A 22,008-nucleotide genomic window follows, 5' to 3' on the forward strand; every position below is an offset into this window, starting at 1 on the left:
AAAGTGACACAAACTGTTTTAAAAATCCTGTTTTCAGACAAATGCTTTTTTAAACTCCCCTTCTCACCCTGTTTTTGACATTGAAACCTCCACATATTTCTAGATGTTTATTTAAAAGATCCAAATAAAGACTAATGAGCTGTGTGCTATAAACAATATTGTGCTGTAAGTGTCATCAGTATAAGCGGTGAGTGAGAGGTTCAAGGCTCTCGCCTGCACTCCTTCCTTCACGTCGCTCTGTCGGTGGTCTCGTCACTCTGCAGCTGCAGCCTGTGATAAGGCCCCCCCGCTGAGCCGGGACCTTATAAATGGACGCTCACTGTACTTCCATCACACACGCAAGACTATCAAAGACACATGGGTGGTGTTTTGAAAAGAAGACCATTTCTGTCTTTCTCTATCGCTCCCTCTCTGTCTGTCTCAATTAATCTCAATTCAGCTGATGCTTATCAAAGCGAGTCACATTGCCACAGAACAATCACAATTAAATTAAAAAAAGATTAGTTTTATCCCCATACGATCTTTATGTCTATTTGTAATGAAAAAAAAATATTTGGCAGTTAAAATTGCACATCAGTTACTTTTAGTGTATTTGTTTGATTTCATTTACATAGTTTAAAAAAAAAGAAAGAAAAAAAAGCAGTGCCTGAAGACAGGCTGTTCCTGTGGCCAGACGGTGATCACTGAGGGCGTGAATGTGAGTCACTGTCTCGCTGCTTCTCTCTCTCGGGCCGCCCTGTTCGTCTACCCACCTGTCAAGGTTAAGTTTGTGGGCCAACATCCTCCAGTCATTGCCTCTGGTCTGTGGTGCATCCAGGCTGCCACACAACTTCTGTCGAATGGAAACAGGGATACGAAAGGCGTTTGGCCCCACCAGTGTTGTAATGTTACTGGCAGGGTCGAGCAGAGACGTGTCGATACTCTGGGAATCCTACCAAGAGAGAAATGACAATGATTGAAGGAGATACAAAAACTATATTCTTGGACTCTTTTTTCAGGTCCAGGCTGCATGGACATGATTTCACATCTCAGAAAATGAAACATAATGTAGATCAAATGGATTTGTAGCACAGAAAATTTCCTTTTCTGGGTCCCATAAAAGGGTGAAAATTATTCTTTCATCACCATCCATTTACTGATGCAAGCTGAGTAATTTTCAAATATATTGCATCTGGAGGATTAAGTGCTGGAAGTCTGGCTACAGAAACCAGATCAAGACCCGGAGACAAATGTACCAAGGCCGGGCAGGGACACAGCTCTGCACTGTATGTATCGTAATTCATCTCATTACTGAGCACAAAGCCAAGTCCCTCAAGCTCTGTTCTCCTGGCCAGATGGCCTTTGTAAAGCAAGTACAACATGACTGGAGGGTGATTATTCCTCTACTGCTCCTCTCTTGTCTGCAGTGGCCTGTCATAAGCAAGACCATATATGAAGGCAGCAGAGCTGAGGCTCCCTGTCTTCCACCCTGATGGGTTTTGTGAACATTGCAAAAGAGGGAAGAGGAAGTGGAAGAGAAGGTCGCACACAGTGGAAAACCAAGGTGGAGTCAAAACTGCTCTGACTGCAAACTTTAGGTGACAATAGAGACTAAAAGTTGCACTGATGGTTTAAGATTTCAATGCTCAATTTCAATCATGCAGCGGCACAGTGGTGTAGTGGTACAGTGGTGTACTGGTGTATTGGTACAGAGGTGTATTGTTACAGTGGTACAGTGGTGTAGTGCTACAGTGGTACAGAGGTGTATTGTTACAGTGGTACAGTGGTGTATTGTTACAGTGGTACAGTGGTGTAGTGGTACGGTGGTGTAGTGGTGTATTGGTACATTAGTACAGTGGTGTAGTGGAGTATTGGTACATTAGTACAGTGGTGCAGTGGTGTATTGGTACAGTGGTGTAGTGGTACAGTGGTGTAGTGGTACAGTGGTGTAGTGGTACAGTGGTGTAGTGGTACAGTGGTGTAGTGGTGTATTGGTACAGTGGTGTAGTGGTGTATTGGTACAGTGGTATGGTGGTGTAGTGGTGTATTGGTATAGTGTTACAGTGGTGTAGTGGTACAGTGGTGTAGTGGTAAGGTGGTGTAGTAGTGTGTGATAGACTGTCCAGGATGAACCCCTCCTTCGCCCTAAGTGAGCTGGGATAGGCTGCAGCCCCCAGACCATGTTCAGGATACAGTGTCTAGATAATGGATCCATTATTTTAAGGTGTTAGGGTTATATTTATATACCTCTGACAGTGTTGTGTCCAGCTGAAAAATCTGTCCTTCTCCCTCCACTTGGCGCACACATATTTTACAGGTCAGGTCCACGGTGCTGGTGGAGAAGCGCTCCAGGGTAAAGCAGCAGTGGAGGTTCCTCTGTGAACCGGTCCACACTTGCTGAAAGGAAAGCTCCTGCAGAGGTGAAGAAGATGGAGGAGTTCCTCATGTCAGAAACCATGTGCTGCTCTGTACAGCCTTTTTGTGATGAGACCAGTTTACCTGGTACTTGGCGAGTAGTTTGCTCTTCCACAACGTGTGGGGGACATCGTGGATGGAAAGTCTCAGGTTGTGGGTGCTGTCTTTAAAGCTGAGAGTCTTTGGTTCATCCAACAACTTCCCACCCATCTGCTTTTCCATCTGTAGGACCTCCTGAATCCACAAAGACATACTTAATTAGTAGAGATACCACACATACCGACCACAAAACAATTTATAATGTATCTTTTATTTTGCCAATATGAACTGTTGATGTATCTCATTGGCAACAGCAGTTTCTTACAAATGCTCTAATGGAAATTTACAAATGAAGTGGGGTTGTTTTTATACTATATTCATCACATTCATCCTCTGGTTTTTATGAACAAGACCTGCCAATTTGAAACCAACTTCAATGTCCTTGCAGCAGGATCACTATCACTTCTCATTACCAAATCCCAAACTTAATAACCGTGTTCAATAACACCCGTCAGTACAATAATCCTTCCTTATCTTTCCTCCATGTAGGTGCGTGCAGGTATTAAACAGAATTGAAGCGATGGGACAACAGAGTACGGGGGGATAAACGTGGCTTATTTTGCGTTGGTGCAGCAGCGACGTCTCCCTACGAGCAGCAACGCTATTCAAAAGAAGGGCTCGTCTCCCCTTATTGTGAAACACCAACACAAAGATCTCTCATTCTGCCTCCCACACCTCATCTGCTGGCTGTGCCTACACACAAACAACTCAGTGGAAATGAAAAACCCATAAATATCATGCTTACAAACACATTTAATTACTGCTGTATAACTTTTAGCAGTCATTAAAACAGAAAAGAACCTGCTCCACATTCACCTTGAGTGCATCCTGTGTGTCGTCCAGGCAGTAGACTCTGATGTGATACTCCATGGCGGGGCAGGTGACGGGGCCGAAGATGGCGAGTTTGAGGCGCTTGGTGGTGGCAGCGCTGAGCGATTGGCCCACGAGGCAGTAGGTGCCAAGAGTCTCTGTCAGGATGTGACAAGCCTCGTCATCCATTTGGATATAACATGGCGTGGTGAAATTTTCTTCTCCTACCACCACCACATCCTACAGAGGGGACAGGAAGAAAGAAAAAGACTGGGATTTAGTTACACCGTGCGGTAGCGATTGTAGTATAAAGAGGACAAGATGAAAACACAAGTTGACATGATGGATCGCATTTTTAACGAGACCAAAATATGTCCCATCTTAGTTATTCTAAACGTTTTCATTTGCAGGGAAATAAGGCCAAAGTACCACAATTTATAGTGAAGGAAAACAAACTGCTCCCTTCTCTCTGAGACCTACTATCAAACCTCATGATCTTTACATTTAATTTCATGCTGTTTTACTGCTAGAAATGGGAATATTTAATATAAAGTGCATTAAAAATGTTCTACTATTCATTAGTTCACAAATTAATCAGACACAACAAGTGGAGATCAATTTGTAATTTGTCAGTCATATGAATAATATCCTACAATTTTGTACATAATACTAAGTATTACAAAATGTGGAGCCATTTTATCAGAAGCATAAAAAAATAAAAATAAAAAAAATCACAATTTGTTCCCTAATTTACATGTTTTGAACAGAATGTAAGTTTTATTTTGTTGACAAAACTGATTCTATGTAAACAGTAAAAACCCTAAATTGTTGCATTTGTAATGCATCATTACATCAGATAGAATAAACTGTCACATATTTTACAGAATCAGTCAGCCTACGGGAAATGAATGGTTAATTTTTGGAGATGTTGCTTTCCTTTGCTATCCAGCTTCATGCTCAGCTCAGTTCAACTGAAACTGAATGAATTAAAATTTCATTTTATGGGGAAAGTATAATTAAGGTCATGGCCTTTTCACATAAGCTGTGTCCTTTAGAAATAACCCACGCTAATGTTTGACACTGATAATGGAGCAGTGAGTATCCGGCCCGTTGACCTCTGCAGCAGCACTAATGCCAGAACATATTTCTCTTTCATTAAGACCGTCTGGTCTGAGGAGACTTGTGCGACCCTCTCTCTTCACCTCTCTTCATCCTGCTTTCGCTTTCTCTCTGTCTCTCCATCGTTCTCTCTCTAATCCAAACACTCCTGTGAGCAGCGCAGTGGTATTAATTCAGCCTATTATGAGAGACAGAAGAGGAATTACAGCATTTTATTGTGAGCTAGGCCGTTTAACAGCAGTATTATAGCAGATCATTAGACTCTTTAACTGCTCCTGTGGGATGGCACTGGGGCTCCTTATTGGGGGATAATTGGAACACAGCAGAAAAGTGGGCCTCTGCTTCTTACATATGTGAGCAAGCAAAAACAATCAAACATGCAAACACACAGATGATAATGTATTCACAAACTGCCTTCATCAGCTGAGTTTTTCTCTCTTTTTTCCCCTTTTTGGAGGCGTGGGAGGATTTTTGTAGGAGTTAGTGAAGCAGAAAGCCCCACATGTTCCTCATTATATGACCTGCCGTCTTCATCATCATAACACCAGATTTCCTCAATGTCACGGTGTGAATCTGTGTGTGTGTGTGTGTGTGTGTGTGTGTGTGTGTGTGTGTGTGTGTGTGTGTGTGTGTGTGTGTGTGTGTGTGTGTGTGTGTGTGTGTGTGTGTGTGTGTGTGTGTGTGTGTGTGTGTGTGTGTGTGTCTTTCAATGGGGGAGGGTAGCGGCATCCTGGATACCAACAGATCTGATTATTCTCAATATAAATCTGTGAATTACTTCTTTAGAGGAGCTCATCTCTCGTGTTCCTACTGCAGTGATGAAAACACATTTTGACAGAGCCGGTCATATAAAGCAATATTTCACTCATGCAGAATGACAGCTGACCTCAGCTGGAGAAAAGAAACTCATAAAAGAAACAGCTTTCACCTTGCATACTACCATCTGCATTTCTGACAGGTCAGAGATGTAATCAATAGTTATTCCTTCCTTAAAAATACTCAGTTTACACTCTTCTTTATTGGATGCCGCCCCCAAGTAATTAATCAATGTCACAAAGGCATGTGGGGCCAGTTGGGCAGTTTTTTTTTCTGCTCCATAAGTCATGTCATGACAGGCAGGGAAGACTGAGCAAAGACTTCCTGAAAAATATGATATGTAAGCCACTATTTAATGATGATCTGACAGAGGGCTTTACGCTGGATATAGGCTGATGATAAGCGGTTGGATTCACACCCCTGAGACTACTGCCCTTTTTGATTCTTATCAACTCAGGCAATAAGCCTGTATAGACTGAAGTCCTGTTCTGTATTACCTTAAAAGTGCTTTTCATTATGCTTGCTGTGCTGGGCTCTGCTGCTGCACAAATGCTTTTATGAAATGGTTTTATATTATGGGCACCTTCGCCTTCACTACTTGTGAGAGTTCATTATAAACCACATGGAAGGAAGGTAAGAACGAGATGCTAATATCTGCCAGCCACAAGGTGTGAGTGAAGATGACCACCGGTCCATTTACTTCTAACAAGCAGCTTTTGAAGAATAGTTTCTCTATAAATGACCTGCATGTGACAAAGACAGCGAGAGGGAGGAAGAGAGGGAGAGAGGGAGAGATGGGATAAGACAGTCACACTGCTGCCCTGAGCAAACCAGCTTTATCATCAGCACTGGTAATCAAGAAGCCTGCAAGCACAGGACTTCCAAAAATACTGCACGCATACACATTCACACACACAAAACAATATGCCTTCGTAAAGGTAGAGGAAAAGTGGCTGGGTAAAACAGTCCCTGCCCTTCCAGTGCTATCAGAGGTTTGCTATTTCAGCACCTGGGTGCAACAGTGGTTTCCTCTGCGGGCTGAGCTGCACAAACAAAGCAGGAGGAGATGATCCCTTTCACCTCCTCCATGCTATCTATTATTCCATGTCATTTTGTTATTTTGTTTTTCACAGTATCTTTCCCCTTTGCTCTTCGTTCGACACCGACAAGAATTTTCAACCCACCAAAATTCATCTCTGAATCTTATTTCAATTTTAAAGCTTCATGCTGCTGTCAAAAGTACATTTTTAAACTCGCCCGTGACGATAGACATTAGTGGACTGTAGCAACGCTTTCACTGTGAATCCCACATCTCACCTCCCACTGGTTCTGGTGTGAATGGTTCTTGAGCTGGATCAGCCAATCCTGCTGGCCGTCACACACGGCACAGTGGTGCATGGTGATGATGACGGGCCGAGTCAAAAGGGCCCCGGGGGGCCCGCAACTCACCACGGGGCCAAGCACCGTTTGGCCATCTTCCACTGAGGGCCTGGAGGTGCACAGGGAATAACACACACGCTGTTTAGTGACAATATGACAACGGTCTCGCTCTATGTGACATGGCCGAGCTGACGGGTAAACACTGCTCGGGGGCGTCCATGTGGCAGCCGGCACCGCGTACCTCATGTTGTCCTTCCTCTGAACCGTCACGTACATCTCGTACACTCTGCCCTGAGGAATGGCCCCTGCTGGAATTAGCAGACTCACCCCTGGGGAGCACAGAAACAGAAAGACACAAATAAACAGACATATATGAGAGTTGTGAGTTTTCAGGTAGACCGGAGGAGTCTATGGCTATGGATTGTACTCCCAATCCTGGTCATTGTTGTCATTTACCATAGTTTTTTTGTTTGTTAAATGCTTAAGTCTGCGAGAGTACAAAGGCACACCAAGGCAATACAGGGTAGAAAACTTCAGCTGCAAAGCCACTAAGTAAATGGTCCTTCAGGCTCTACTTTTCCATACTAAAGTAAAATATGACATCCAGCATTTCTTAATGCAGCACTGCACCAGTAAAGAGAAGCTAAGGCACCAGTGAAAAGTCATAATTATTTTTCTCAGAGAAATATAGTAATAATTGCAATGCCCTTCAGTCCCACATATAAAAACTATGGCACTTTACTACCTTCTATGGCATCAGGAAATGATGTGGCATTTCATTTCTAAAATCAATGATCTCTCTACTCTTCGTAACATTCCCATATTGCTGCAGCCAGCATGATTTACATTTTTCCATCTCAGAGTTATTTGATATGATGTCTTGTCCAATGTGTTTTTTAGGAACCTATCCCACAAATTCCCTCATGCATACATACACGAACACACACAGAATGTCTTTCTCCGGAGGGGGTTTCTAAGATAGCTCATTGATTTCTCATGTCCTTGTACTCAACTTTTCAAAAGGTGACAGACAGCTTCTCTAGCCAGCTACCGAGGCAATCACAACTCTGCCACGGGGACGTCTCGCACCGTGCTACCTCACAGCAAAGCTTCAAACAGGCGGGAAATGCATTTTAAGATGCAAAATACCAAACAGCCACAAACTGACAGTGCCACAAACTCTTTCATTACCCAGAGACACAAGCAGATCAAATATCAAATGAGCTTGTTCCTCTCCCTCTGCCTATGTAACATGATGAGGTGGCTGAGCACAGCCAACAGCTGAGAACATTTTACAGGTATCAAAAACAAAAACGAAAAACTTAAGAAATGTGAGAAGTCTGTGTTAATATCCCTGCTAGTTTCTCTGTGCCTGTCAACATGCATCTGTGGCATGTTACCACCAGCCCGCATGTGTTTGAAGTGAGGACAGCAGGGCTAATGTAAGCTGCCTGAAACACAACACCACTACTTCAGCACCTCCCGTGCACACACCTTCGGCATCCATCAACTCTTGTCATACCGGTTGCAGTCAATATGCTGATGGGTTGCATATGGTTTAGCATATTTCAAAGTCACATCTTTGTATATCAAGGTTATCATGGTGGAGGTGCTATGAGGCAGCTCAGGTCTGCATGTACAGCACAATTCCTACAGAACACATTTATTAGTTTTCATGTATAATCAATAGAGAGTGTTCAAAAAGATCAACAACACTTTGTTAAACATAGAAATAAACGCATTAATACTCATCACGTTTGTTTGAGACTTGATACCTTATTGTAAATCATTTTTTTTAAACTGTATTGAGAATGTCTTTGACCATATTTCCATCATTTATTGATGAATACAGCAAGTTAAAAAAGTTCTTAACTGCATCACAGTTTAGCCATAAGTTACCAGTTTTCTTTTCCACAAAAAAAAAAATCTAATGTCACACATCTGCTGAAGCATGAATTGTGCTGAGGTGGTATTTTACTATGTTTCATTCTTTAATTAAAAGCATTAAAACAAATCAGTGAGGGATCAATCTTAAAGCGATGTTTCAAAGTTTTGTGAAATACAACCATTTGCTTTCTTGCAGAGCTGATGGGAGCTACCATGTTGATATCTGTCCACTAAATCTAAATCAACCTGAATCTACAGTCAGTAAACAGCTAGCCCAGCTGAGTGTAAAGAGCTGGATCTGCCTACTACCACCTCCCATATCTTCACTAACCAACACACGAGCAGATGCTGCTTTTCATGAAAAGGAGCTTGTTTTTTGCTTCGTTATCTCCGTTTTCACCTGGTTAACAGTATGAATATGCTCTCAATCACATATCAAAACACACGTGGAATCCCTTTCTGTCTTTGTGTGGTGGAGTACCTGAGTTGGGCACGATGAGATGCCCCCCCTGGGAGCTGAAGGAGCCCAGAGCGGTGCAGGACGGATCTCTGGTGCGCAGCAGCGTCTGGGTCTGTGTTCGCCGGCCCATCGTGCTGTCGCTGTTGTCCAGGAGGCAGTGTGGCAGCTTAGGTGACAGTTTAGAGGAAAGTTCCCCTCCCAGGTCATCCTGAGGAGTCACTAAGCCGGAGGAGTTGTAAACCTTAATCTTCAGGTTAGGAAGCGGGTCTAGCAGAGGGGAATTGGTCATGGGGATTTTGTCAGCCACATCATGGAGGGCGTAAACCGGGCCGCGGTACATGGCGGCAGCTGAGGTCAGGTCAGGGGGTGCTGTTAGGAGATCAGCTGTAACAGAGGAGGAATGTGACGTTGGAAAGAGGAGTGAACATCTTCAGAGGTGTGTTGGGGAAGTAGCTGAGAAGAAACTTAAAACCAAAATAACTACACAGAAGTGAAGTGTTGGCAGCAATCAGCAGACTGCTGCTGCAATTCACTCAGTTTTTCTTTTGTTAGAGAAGTCCAATCCACCACCAAGAAACATTACTCAGTCAGAGAAGCTATAGGTGTAACTGTGATTCATGAGCAACAGATGGCATCACTAACATTCAGTTTACTCGGTAGGTACCAGGATGAATGTTCAGTAGTTGGTCTGAGTGGGCGGAGCGACGGCAGTGGGAGCTCTTTGTGCTCCAGCTCCTCCACTGCCGCTCCGTTTTCCAACAACACAACTTTCTAAAAGACACAAGTGTTGATGAAAGTCACAGGAGTTATTCACATAACAAATGATTTGTATTGTAGTAGTCGTGTTGGTGTTTTTATTAATGGTTTGTAAAACATCTGTTACTGCACAGGTACAGCGGTGCAGGTTTAATAAGTGGCAGTGCTATAAATTAGCTTTAAATTTAGTAATCCAATCAGTGCACATATTGTATGTGTTAAAATGACAGAGGCTCCAAATAGGTAAACTATCAGGATTCTGCTGACGTCATCAGCCGGTTCAGTTCCAAACATGCAGACCGGCTGTGATTTATTTATCTACCATGATCATATTCTGTCTTTAGTAATCTGGTTCTTTTACTATTAAAAATGTTTGTAAAGAAGAAGGCTTATTCTGTTTAGTCAAAGCAAACCTGCAGGATTTAAGCATCATACAGCAGTCAATCAAATCATTTTAAGATATGATTTTAGTTTGTAATTTTCACCTACACTAGCTTAGGTTTTTCATTTTACGTTGTGGTTTATTTTTACTAAAGAAAAAGAAACATTTGCTTTACCAACAAAACATTTCTTACCTGCACAAGTATTTTATACACCCATCCTTCTGAATTGGACAGCTTTTAACATCATACTTGTCTACTACTCCTACTCGTCACTACTTCTCTGTTTCAATTAGATTTTTTTGGTTGGAGGAAAAAGAGAAAATAATTCAATTTTATTTATTTATTGAAATAACAATTTACAACACAATTATTCTGATGTGTCTGTTTCCCAGCGCTCTTGTTTTGCAGCTCACTGCTACCTGTGCTCATCCCTGTGGTCTTTCTTTTAAGTCCAGCGTCACCATCCCAAATCTAATTACAGTTTAATATGTGACACAGACTCTGACTTTATTATGCCTTGATGATAGAGCACAGTTTGGCCTCCCGTCACAATGACAAGCCTTTTAATATTGTTTCACCATCCCATCTACTTAAACATACTGTCTGAATTTCTCTCACAAGCTCCGTGCTCATCTACAGTCAAAAGAGCACATTTACATTCACACCAACACGTCTCAACCGGTTGATGTTATGAGCTGCTAATGCAACTTTTTCCCAATGCCTGACAACTCGGATTGAGGGTATTGAACCTCAATACTTTTTTTTTATCCCCTGAAATGTGTCTGTATCAACAACTGTCACGTATCAACAACGAGACTTAAATACCTGCTCAGATTTGTAGTCTTGTTTACTTGTTTTTCAATTGGATATATCCTGATTTTACAAATTAGGACTTTGCAAAAATACAATGTTCTCAATTTAACAAAGTTTTTATGCAGCTGCTTGTGACAGGATTTCATAAACTGAATTCTTTTTTTTTTTTTTACTTTGTTGAAAGTGTGTAAGTTTAACCTCCTATCTGTGTGTGTGTGTGTGTGTGTGTGTGTGTGTGTGTGTGTGTGTGTGTGTGTGTGTGTGTGTGTGTGTGTGTGTGTGTGTGTGTGTGTGTGTGTGTGTGTGTGTGTGTGTGTGTGTGTGAGTGAGTACAAAAGGCCTTTCCAGAAACAGATGTTTCTGAATTTCAAAATAAGCTTCAGAAAAGAGTAAAGTTTTGGTATCGGTAGTGAAACTCAACTTTTTTAACTAAACAGTATTGAAAAAAAAAGAAAAAAGATTGATACTGTATAGAGTCATTATATGTTGTGGTGTAAAAGACCCTCAAACCCAATGTCATGTGAAAAAATGAGTGCATCCAATGGAAACGGTTGAATTAGAGCTAGAGATGTATATCATATCAACGTAGAAGCTTGGTGGTGGAAATGTTCTGGTTTGAGGTGCTTCACTGCCTCAGAGACTCGGCAGCTTGCAGTCAGAGACTCAACTATGACTTTTGGATCAAATCAAAGAGGTGATTGAAGATAATGCGAGGCCAGCTGACTGAAAGTTGAACCTGGAAGTGGATCTTTAAACAGGCGTTTCGTGGAGGGGATTTGAAACAAAGAACACATGCACACAAAAAACACCTGGAACCTTAAACATAAGTTAACTTGAGGGATTTTGAATGGAAGTGTGGTAAAAAATTTCAGCGAGCTGGTTTCTAGTGTAAAGGGTGCAATTCCTTTTTCCACAGAAAAAGAAGACAGCTATTGATATTTTGTTGAATAGATGATTAAATAGCCAATGTTCTTTAGGGGTTGTTCAAATATACCACCTTTATCTGTAGGTACTGTATCAAATAGGGTCAGATGTCTGCGTGTCCAAATATTTCAAAAAGTGCCTGACTGTAAATGCAGAGAAAAACATTCACACCAAAACAAGCGCACATATCGGTCATGTGACCCACCTTTGCGGGCAGTCTTGATGCTGACTGGCTGGAACCCTCCATTGAGGGCGGAGGAATCTATGATGTCAGAGTTGAAGTCCCGGTGGTTCTTCCTGTAGATGAAGAGTGCCACAACGGCGGAGATAACGAGGCACATGATCACCGCGATGACAATGCCCACATAGAGAGCTACATCATCTGTACTGGGGGCCACTAGAGGAGGAGGGGGGCAGAGGGACAAAACAGAGATAGAAAAACAGTCTTTTTAAGATCTCATAAGTTTACAACAGCATTAAGCCTTCTCTGCAAGACTTGCGATGAAGCTATTATCAGCAGACTAATATCCTGGTTTACGATTGAGCCGGATATTAATAACCATCTGCTGGGAAATAAATGCACACAGAATATCTCCTGTTTTTTTTCTCAATGTAGTTAATGCTGACCTGCTGTGGATAATAGTCTCAGATTTAATTAAATAACATGGGATACTTTTAATTGTCATCAGTAAAGAGGGATAATGAAGCATGCACAATGGCACACTTAGACACTACATCTTTTTCAACCTTCAGCTTTGTCTTCTATTTAATTTTGAGATGTGTTATACATTAAAGAGCACATAAATATCTCTTAGTCACAAAGAAGTCACCAAAACATATTCCAGAGTCATGACTTGTAAGTAAATGTAAATAATGACCAAGGTTTTGCAGTCATACTTTAATATTTCTTGAAAGAAGCCATATTGTGTTTTGTGTAAAAGGGAGTTATATCCAAGGCCTCGTAATAATAACCCGGGAAATAAAGATAACGATGATAAACTCTGTAGAAACAGCACAATTAATAGAGAAGGCTGCTCCAGAGCAACCCAATGACACACTGATGTCTGCTCAGAGGCAAGATCAAATGTGCAGAAGACTGAGATATAGACGTTTTCATCTTCAAATTACCGCTCTGTGTTGGAGTTCAGAGCCCGTCTCTGTCTTTGTTCTTACACACTGCAGATACGATCTAGACATAGCTTGCATTTCTCAAATTGTCTTTCATCTCAGTCTCCCTCCCAGAGTCGTTCTGTCCACTTTCCAGCTGGAGAAACCTCTGTGATTAGTAGGCCTGGCATGGATATATGTGGCTGGTAGAGATACAGACCCAGACAGGCACTCATTACAGATCAGACCTTTTTAATGGATGCCTACTGACAGTCTGAACTCTCTGTGGTGTTTGATAAAGAATGTCCTTCACTGTCACCAAGTTGACAAATAGGGAGGAACTCTTCTTCAGAGGTGTAATGCAACGCCAAAAGGCATGTGGGAGCCTGTATGTGTGCATTGTTCAACATACAAACATACACGGTACATGTCAAGGGTTTGTCCAAAAAGTCAACCCCCAAAGCACATAAATCCACACTGATTAACAAGAGAACAACACTATCTCGATAAAGGAGACACTCCCGTCTCTGAGTATGTAGATTGCACAGGATCTGCACAGTAGATGGCAGTAGCACCCATAAATCCATCCACAGCCCTTTGAAGACAGGCAGGATGGCCGGGCATTTGTGTAAATTAGCCTTATGTGTCTCAGAGATACAGATGGCACTCAGTCTGTGTCTCTTGTGTTCTCGTGCACGAAGGAGGATGAAGGAGTAGGAGGCGAGGGAAAGCAGGAGCAGAGTGCTTTTGTGACAAGTCAAAGTCATGAATTTTTATCACACACTTGTTTTACTGGCTTCTTTTTCTCTAGTTCTGACTTGATGTTTATTTCTATGAATAAATAGGATTTTAATTTAATTAAATAAGTACACGATTCAACACTTAGTTAAAAACTCATTATATTTCATGCTGTTAAAGAATCTCTGTTGCAGTGAAACTCAGAGTGACCTTCGTTCCCTTTCACCTACAGTTGAAACAGTGAATTCAAAAAGTAGATAGTGTCTTTAGGTTAAGTTTTACTGAATGGCTATTATTACAAGGGCAAGGATGCTAATATTGTTCAGTAGTTCTTTCAAAGACTTTATTTCCCTGAATCTCTAGGAGGAACATGTGGCCTGGCCGTCTCAATTCATCCTCGACTGAAACACCACATTAAAAGGTACATCCTCATTATGTTAGGTGTCTAATTCTTCCTCCAACACAGACACAAACAGAAAACAGAGCAGGGAGCCAATGACCAAATTCTGAAAAATGTTATTTCATCGTGTTCCTGCTGCAGAGCTTCCCTGCAGTTATTTAACATATATCCCCTCAGTCGAACAATCTCTCATCCACACTTTGATGATAAAGTCAGCAGCCTGCTAAGTGTACACATTAAAATGTATCACTTAGATTAATACATCCCTTTGAACAGGAGCCGTTGTCGGAAAGGAAAAGTGCAAGAATTGAAAATGAAAGGGATTATTGAACACTCCACTCTGTGAGGACGCAGAGATTTACAGAGGGAAGGTGAGATACAAAGAATCATTCAGAAATATACAGCGGCATGCAAAAGGGCCCTTTCAATGTTTGGATACTTATCCATCACACAATACCACCGAGGGGGCAGTGGATCACTCCCAAATTCAGTTTGCAGTATGATAACAGTCATAAAGAACTATCTTCAGCAACAATTAGACTAAAGAGTCTCGAAACATTGGTTTCACCCCGAACTCCCACCCGAGTCCTGAGCTCAGGATCGCTGAGTCAGTCTGGGAGAAGAGACAGAAGCAACGCTGACAGCCAACAACCCACGGAGGAACTGTCAAGAACAAACTACCTGACAGGTACCTTGAATTGTAGTAGTATCCAGAAGAATTGGTTGTGTTTTAGTGCAAAAGGAGGGCAAAACAAATCTGAATTTCCACTTCATGCAGTAAAGTTGATGGTAAATAGAACCTATTAATTTTCTAGAAATGTAATTTTAGTACCCTAAAACTTCTCCCTGTTCTGTACACTTGGAAAGACGCAGTAAATTCTGATGGCAAGAAAAAGTGGCTGGAGTTCACGAGGAGCAACAGCGTGAAGGGCAGCGTCAGCTCTGAGTAACATGGCTGAGAACAGGTAGTAGATGGCAAACACATTATGAGAGGACATAGCTGAAATAAAACCATTTAAAAAGGCAAATGTCCTGAGGTGGTTATCAATAACTAAAAAAAAAAACTTTTATGCTTTTGGTGCAAAATACCAGTTTTGAAATGCAAAAAAAAAAATGCTTTCAGATGAATTATCTGGGACTGTGACTGCCAATTTAGGTGCACAACCTGTCAATGAGGTACTTGGAAAAAAAACAAAAAACAAATTAGAAACAAAGACAGACATGAAAACAAAGATAGAAATAATGTACAAAATAAATGATAAAAAAACAAAACAATAACTCACATGAGTTTCCAAAATCACTCTTGTCTTTTGCCTCAAAGGACTTCTGATATAAGGAACCTTGAAGAGACGAAGGATTGTGGATGTGAGAGAGAGCAGGAGGGGTAAGGGAGGGGGGAGGGAGGAGGGAGGATGGGAAGATGAAGGGAGAGGGATGAAGAAAATCAAATTTCCAACAGAAAAACAAACTCAACAAATGAGACAGCAACAAACTCATGAGCAGGAGTGATGACGCAGGGAAGCGATCTTTCTTGATTTGGCCCCTCCTCTCCATATCTGTGTACAGAGTATGGAGATGGATGGGAAGAGCAGGGGGAACATGGAGGTTCTGTAAAGGAGCGCTGTGATCCATCAACTGGGCTTAGTGCCTCAGCAGCAGCAGGACTGATGCTGGCAGGTGAGAGGAATGGAGGCGCTGATAAAGTGTGGGCTCCAGCAGAGTCAATAGAACCTACTGCCTTGCATCTGTCACTGGAAGGTGGATGCAGAGGGGAGTGCAGCAGATAAAAGGAACGATTATGTTAGAGAAGCAGGAAATGGAAGAAGGCTGAAGAGCAGTGATTTTGGAGACGTGATTTGGAGACTTGAAAAATCGAGACGCTTTTTGGTCCCAACTGCGTTTTTGGTCGGCTTTGTTGTGGCCAGTTTATATGTTGAAGTGGAGAGCAGGCTGGAGAGGAAGCCAGGTGTAATGTACAAGCACACATAATATTCAGTCTCCCTGGGACATCCATAAACAACTATACAAACAATGAAGTCCTTATTGGAAAGGGAGAGACCCACAGGCAGACAAGTGGACTGACAGGAAAATCAATGGTTTGATAGATGGGGTTGGTGTGTACATGTAATCAGGCAACGGGGATGGCGGGATGGAGTAGGGGGAGGTGACTGGTGGGGTCAGTCTAACTGATGGCCCATTTGAACCCATCCTGTTCAGTTTCTATTCATCCTGACTGAGTCTACAGTACGGCCAGAGTCAAAGCATGCTTCAGTGGGCGTCTCCAGAGGAAAACCTCGGAGCCCCACACAGACAAAGATTATTCTTTACTGACAAAATGGAGCTGGGAAGGAAGAGAGGATCATAACACAGGAAATCATTCTCTGTGTTTGAGCATTACTCTCTTGAATATGACACATTTCCAATCTTAGGGAAATACACCGTCATCTACCAAAACTGATGTAATCTGAACAAGTGAAGGTCCTTTTTTTTTTTGCTTCTTTTTTAACTTCTTTAACTCAAATTGATAATTATATGACAAACAATATCTAATTACATTTGACAAAATCCTGTCGAGGACATACGAACAGGGAGTAAGACTTATGTTCTTAGAGTCCTGATTGTGTCTGGTGTTTGATAGCAACAGAGCATGTCCTCTTGCTCTGACTGCGTTCCCCTTTCTTTAAATCAATATGTCAAGAAAATGTCACGTCTGAGCGCAGGGTTACCAAAGGCTCGGAAAACAACGTCACACTCAAGGAAGACAGACCACAGGGGGAGCGCAGAACAGATATTCAGACAGGTCAGCCTCGGTGAACTGTGAAAACTATACACGCGTTAGAATTAGGAAGTTCTCCCTGAACAGGCAGAGTGCAACCTTTCTAGATCAATCTAAAGGTACTTAACTTTGTTAAGGCAACCCCCAAAACTCCCTGACAGACTAAATGTGATAAACAAGCTACAAAGTTAATTATAACGTAACTCTCTCCTTTTTGACTCGGGTCAGTCGTGTTTCTACAGCGCGCTGGAAGGGAAGCTGAGCATCACAAGCCCTATTTCCAGCTCTGGTTGTATCAAATTCCTTTGGTAGATTTTGTGATGGACTGCAATTGAAATGATTTAAATAAATTCAAACAACAGACAATAAGATCAAGCTGCAACGGAATCCACAGACACGTGTTTGCTCGGATCCCCGCCCTGCACTGCAGATCAGCCGTCCGAGGTTCAGATTGCACACAACTTCCATTCCCAATCGTATTTGCCATAACGCGAGCTTTTAGATAATGGGCCGTCCTCCTAAATGCTTGTGGAAATGGTCATTAGCATTGACATAAGTGGCTTCACCCTTTTAGCGTCCAAAAAAAAATCAATCCCTGAAATGATCCTAAATCTATATCATTACGGCTTTATATTCTCTACAAACTAGCCATCAATCCACCAAGAACTAATGCTTTTGGGATCAGCTGAGCTGCAAAGGGCGTGCAGAAGGGCAGGAAAGTGTGCGGTGAACATATGTTTTTTCCACAGTGGGAAATAAAATAAGATGAATAAGAGCAGGTCTGTCTCAGCCTTCTCATAGATTTTCCCCTGATGTTTCTATATGCTGTTAGACATATGAGCTTGGCTACAAAATCAGCTAATGCGTTCCTCTGAGGTTAAACTCTCAACATTAAATGAAATCACTGAAACTTAAAGTCATAGTTTCAGTCCCTGTCCTTAGTACATACAGTATAGACATAGACAGTATGGTATGTATTTATTTTGGAAGGGGGCAGGCACATATATTAGACAGCTGCATCTAAGGATGCATATTGATCACCAAAGTGATGTCAAGTGTAATTTATAGTACATCCCACGACACCATGCAGCAGGTAGCTGTTAAGATCCGATGGTGCAGCGGAAGCTCAGATCAGCTGCACACAGCAAATGCCAGCTGTATCAGTTTCAAAACATCTAGCAGCCAAGCCTCTGTTATATCATTAGTGTCAAAATCACCATCTGTAATAGGTTACACACACGACAGAGGCATCTGTGACAGTGAGTGAGTCTAACACCTTCAACGATATTTATGGGAGATGCATTTTATTAAACTAGACAGAGTTTAACTGAGTTACTGTGCGACGTTTGAGGGCAAAGACTATTTTAGTAGATGAAGGTTAGTGTATTAAATGCTTTACCCTGTAACCACTTAACATTGCAGTAAACACACAAACACATGCATCAAAGCAACAGCAGCATGATCCCAATCTGGGAATGTATTATGAGGCAGAGGGAGCAGGATTGTTGGCTTAACTGAACTGCGTGGCTGTTTTTAAACTTACTGGAAGAAAGAGAAGCAGAAAACAATTCCCTGCCTGCAGAAAAATATCTGGCTGCACCACAAACCGGCTTTGGCTCGTTTTTGTTAGCAACAAGACACTAAAACCAGTAAAAAGAAATAAGACTTGTGCATCCTGGTGGTACTTTGAAGTCATTGTGATGCTAAATAATCGTGTATATTATTAGTTCACTTGCCAGCACATGTAACGGCCAGCTCAGGAAAAGGAGCACGTCTACACTTGTGTTTCTTTTCATTGGATGTGAGGAATCTACAGTTTTGAAATTAAGGTAGTAATCAAGCAGCTCTGAAGGATGTGTCCACTTTTTGTAATTACCATATAATGACTTCTTATTATTTTAAATATAACTCAAAGGCTTCGTCTTTGACCAGGATAATTAGTTAGAGTGCTTCCCCATGTGGTCAAGTCATTTCAACAACATATACTTATATTTGCAGCAGAGTTGACGCAGTAAAAGATTTGAAGTGTTTTTTGATTTTATGCCACTTTTATCAGACAGTTTTTTTGTATTTTGTGAGAAACAGAGAAACGGATCGAGTACAGAAGGCCGAAGGCTTGTCTTATTGTTTATGTATGAGTGAAGTGAAACAGACCGTGTAGGTGAGAGACAGATGTGAGACACAGCGTCGTGATGGAAGAGCAGTGAAAGTCCTGGTCAAAGGGTGAAGACATTTCTGTGGTTGGCAGGTCGGAGAGAGTAGCAGAGGATTAGTCGGGTACTCACTCTGCATGCACAGCCCATCGGTGCAGTTCTTGGACTGGAGCACCATGCCCTCACAGTCCTTTCCCCCGTTTTTGGGTGCTGGGGCGTTGCATTCTCTCCTCCTCCAGTGGGTGCACTCTGTCCCACAGGTGGACCACTTACTCCACTCTGTCCACAGGCCATCCACTATCACACAACAAACAGGACAGACGAGGGTCGAGTGAACGAGATGGCAAATGAGCAGATGAAGACAAATGAGCGCACGAGTGGGTGAGTGGACACGTGATGGAGACAGCGAGAATATGTGGGAGAGAGACGCACATGTAAGTATGGAGGCACAAACGGAGCGAAATGTGCAAACACAGAGCTGCATCATATTTTATGCATTTAGTTTTTGTGCACCTGAACCTCTTCCATCCACTAATAAGTGGACGCTTTGTAATTTAAAGCCATACCTGGGCAGAGAGGATTACACGGCAGCTTCTGGATGCCTTGTCCTTCACAGATAGCGCCGCCGTTCAGCGGCGCCGGGTTGGTGCAGCTGCGTGTGCGTTTCTGGTAACCGCGGCCGCAGCGGCTGTTACACACCGACCACTCAGTCCACGTCGACCAGCCACCATTCACTGGAATTCATGGTAACGAAACAAGATTAAGAACCCTTTCTTAAACGGGACGACCAAAATGTAATTACAGTTGTTCAAAAAAAGAAGTTACAAGGTGCTTTGTAAAAGGGTGTGATGCCAATAAAATGCACAGATTAGCGTAAAGTCAAATATATATAATTTAAGATCAAATCTAATCCAAGCAGATGCAGTAAAAGCATCAAGAGAAACACAATAAAAGCGTACATCCAGATTTGATTCAGTACAGCATTAACTAGAGCCTACGAGGCATCTCGAGTTACCGTCATGTGTCCCTTATAAAATGTGTACATACTGTGGTGATTTTGCATTTTGACCCTGAAATCTCGGGTTGTTACTTTGCGCTGCAGCCAGACAGTAAATTCAGGTCAGATTGCTGCATTTTCCATTCACTGATTCCTCCTAATGCCTCTCTTCCCTCTCTCATCCATCTCTGTCAGTGACTAAATCCAGTGCAGAGTGACACTATAGGGCTTGTGGCTGAGAACAAGTCTGTGGCATTTGAGATGGTGGAACTGGGCCCCTCGGAGCCTCCGACTTTCAAATGTGACATGCTTATGAGTGAAGCCCAAAATATTGGACTCTGGGGGAAGACCGTCAAAGCACCGCATTTCTTCACTGTCTGCTCTTTTTTCCTCCGTGGATTAAGGCTCCATCGTCTCTCCTTCTCTTTCTCCGTCTCTCACCCCACCCTTCTTTTTGGCTATCGACTGATATTCCTGTTTCCAGTATCCTGGTTGGGCTGGAAACCGTCGGCCTAAAAACACACCGCCTTTACTTCTCATTTTTTCATCGCTCGTATCAGACATAATTCGTGCTTATCCTGTGGGTTCTCTCAAGCAGCCTTGTGGGGAGTGTGTACGCGTTCACATACATCACAACTGTACATGAATGTATTATAGTATCCCATTTTGGGGGAGGAAAGGATGAGCTCACATCAAAGCACTTTTTTTTGACACAGTTCTAATAGACTGCGTTAGTAATCTACATGAAAGTCTCACAGAGGACACTTGTCCCTGAAGCCTGCTCTCCAGTGTTTCTACATCACCCTCACATTGATCCCTAGCTGGCCACTACACTCACTGTTCACTTAATTGTAACCATAGTAGATAAACAAAACTAAGAAAAAGATGCTAACAATACTACACCTCCAGTAAGTCCAGGAGGGAGAGGGGGGAAAGTGATGAGGAGATTATAGATCTGAAACTTAACCCCGGTGACAGTATCAGTTTCAAGCATCTGGTCACTTTGGTGTTCTGTGTGCATCCACATGTATTTCCACTGCTTCTTTTTTCCAGTAATTTCCACTGCACTGTGTACAAAATAAGTAGATATGAATCCTGTGTGGTTGTGGTGTTACTCAGTTACCAGAAGTGAATCAGCAGTATCATGAGAAGTTCTATCAAGCACAGGATGAACTCCGTTAGCCTCAGTTAAATGAGCTATCAAGCTCGTAGTCATTTCATACAGAAAAACAATGTCTCAGGTTCAAAAGACCATCTGCTTCATGTGTCATTTGTTCCGTCTTGAGCAGCCTCCAGCAGGCGTTGAAGTTTAACTTCACAGCCGTGCTGTGCAATAACAGCCATGTTAGTTGATGTCAGGGAGACAGTGGGTGAGTCTGCTTGAAACCACAGCGGGGGCTCTTTAAGTACGGCTCAGCCACATCAGCACCTCTCTAGCAGTACAGAAAAATCACAAATCTTCCATTCCTTGCACACCTTCTGGCAGGAACAAACGGAGCGACTGCTCCACGCTGCAGGAGAGACAGGGATTTGCTTTATGCAGAGTGACTTTGAAATTAGTTGAGTTGAGCCGACCTCTGATAGGAATTCAACACTTGTCCTCTGCACGAGTATCTGACTTTACTAATTTGCCATGTGTCCAAATGATGATGAGCGTTTGAACTGACTTTTTTATCAGCGTGTCAGTCATCTAATAAAAGCTGCTATACAGATTAAGTTTGACTGATTGATCAAGGAGAAGTTAGACCTCATTGCCTGTGTTGTTCAATGTAAGAGAGCAGGTTACCGTAGACGATGACTGTGGCGGTGGTGCTGCGCCTCTTGGCCACAATGTTCTTTGCCACGCAGGTGTAGTTGGCCGTGTCGGAGAGGCGAGCCTGTTTGATAATCAGGTTGTGATCGATGGTGATGTAGAAGTTTCTGTCGTCTGCAGGATCAATAATCTCCTCATTCTTTAACCACTCCACCTACAAAAAAGAGAAAGAGAGGAGAAGAT

General features: G+C 42.4%; 1 protein-coding gene across 3 annotated transcripts in view; it reads right to left on the minus strand.

The window, feature by feature from the left end:
- unc5cb (unc-5 netrin receptor Cb) overlaps positions 1-22,008 on the minus strand; it is a 109,820-nt gene that overhangs the window by 2,324 nt on the left and 85,488 nt on the right. Inside the window, exons 5-16 of one of the 3 annotated variants that reach the window (XM_069713796.1) lie at positions 21,799-21,979; positions 19,582-19,749; positions 19,148-19,312; positions 15,370-15,426; positions 12,047-12,238; positions 8,987-9,349; positions 6,860-6,947; positions 6,556-6,727; positions 3,310-3,543; positions 2,479-2,628; positions 2,227-2,391; positions 753-931 (exon numbers count right to left, since the gene is read on the minus strand). In XM_069713796.1, coding sequence (XP_069569897.1) covers positions 753-931; positions 2,227-2,391; positions 2,479-2,628; positions 3,310-3,543; positions 6,556-6,727; positions 6,860-6,947; positions 8,987-9,349; positions 12,047-12,238; positions 15,370-15,426; positions 19,148-19,312; positions 19,582-19,749; positions 21,799-21,979 — 2,114 coding nt within the window. The remainder of the gene's footprint in view (positions 1-752; positions 932-2,226; positions 2,392-2,478; positions 2,629-3,309; positions 3,544-6,555; positions 6,728-6,859; positions 6,948-8,986; positions 9,350-12,046; positions 12,239-15,369; positions 15,427-19,147; positions 19,313-19,581; positions 19,750-21,798; positions 21,980-22,008) is intronic. The other 2 variants (XM_069713798.1, XM_069713799.1) reach the window with 2 other exon arrangements.

The sequence above is a fragment of the Brachyistius frenatus genome, unplaced genomic scaffold (assembly GCF_029030835.1).
Source record: "Brachyistius frenatus isolate BFR_SWC_R1_liver_20210118 unplaced genomic scaffold, ASM2903083v1 Contig_122, whole genome shotgun sequence".
NCBI classification, from domain to species: Eukaryota; Metazoa; Chordata; class Actinopteri; family Embiotocidae; genus Brachyistius; species Brachyistius frenatus.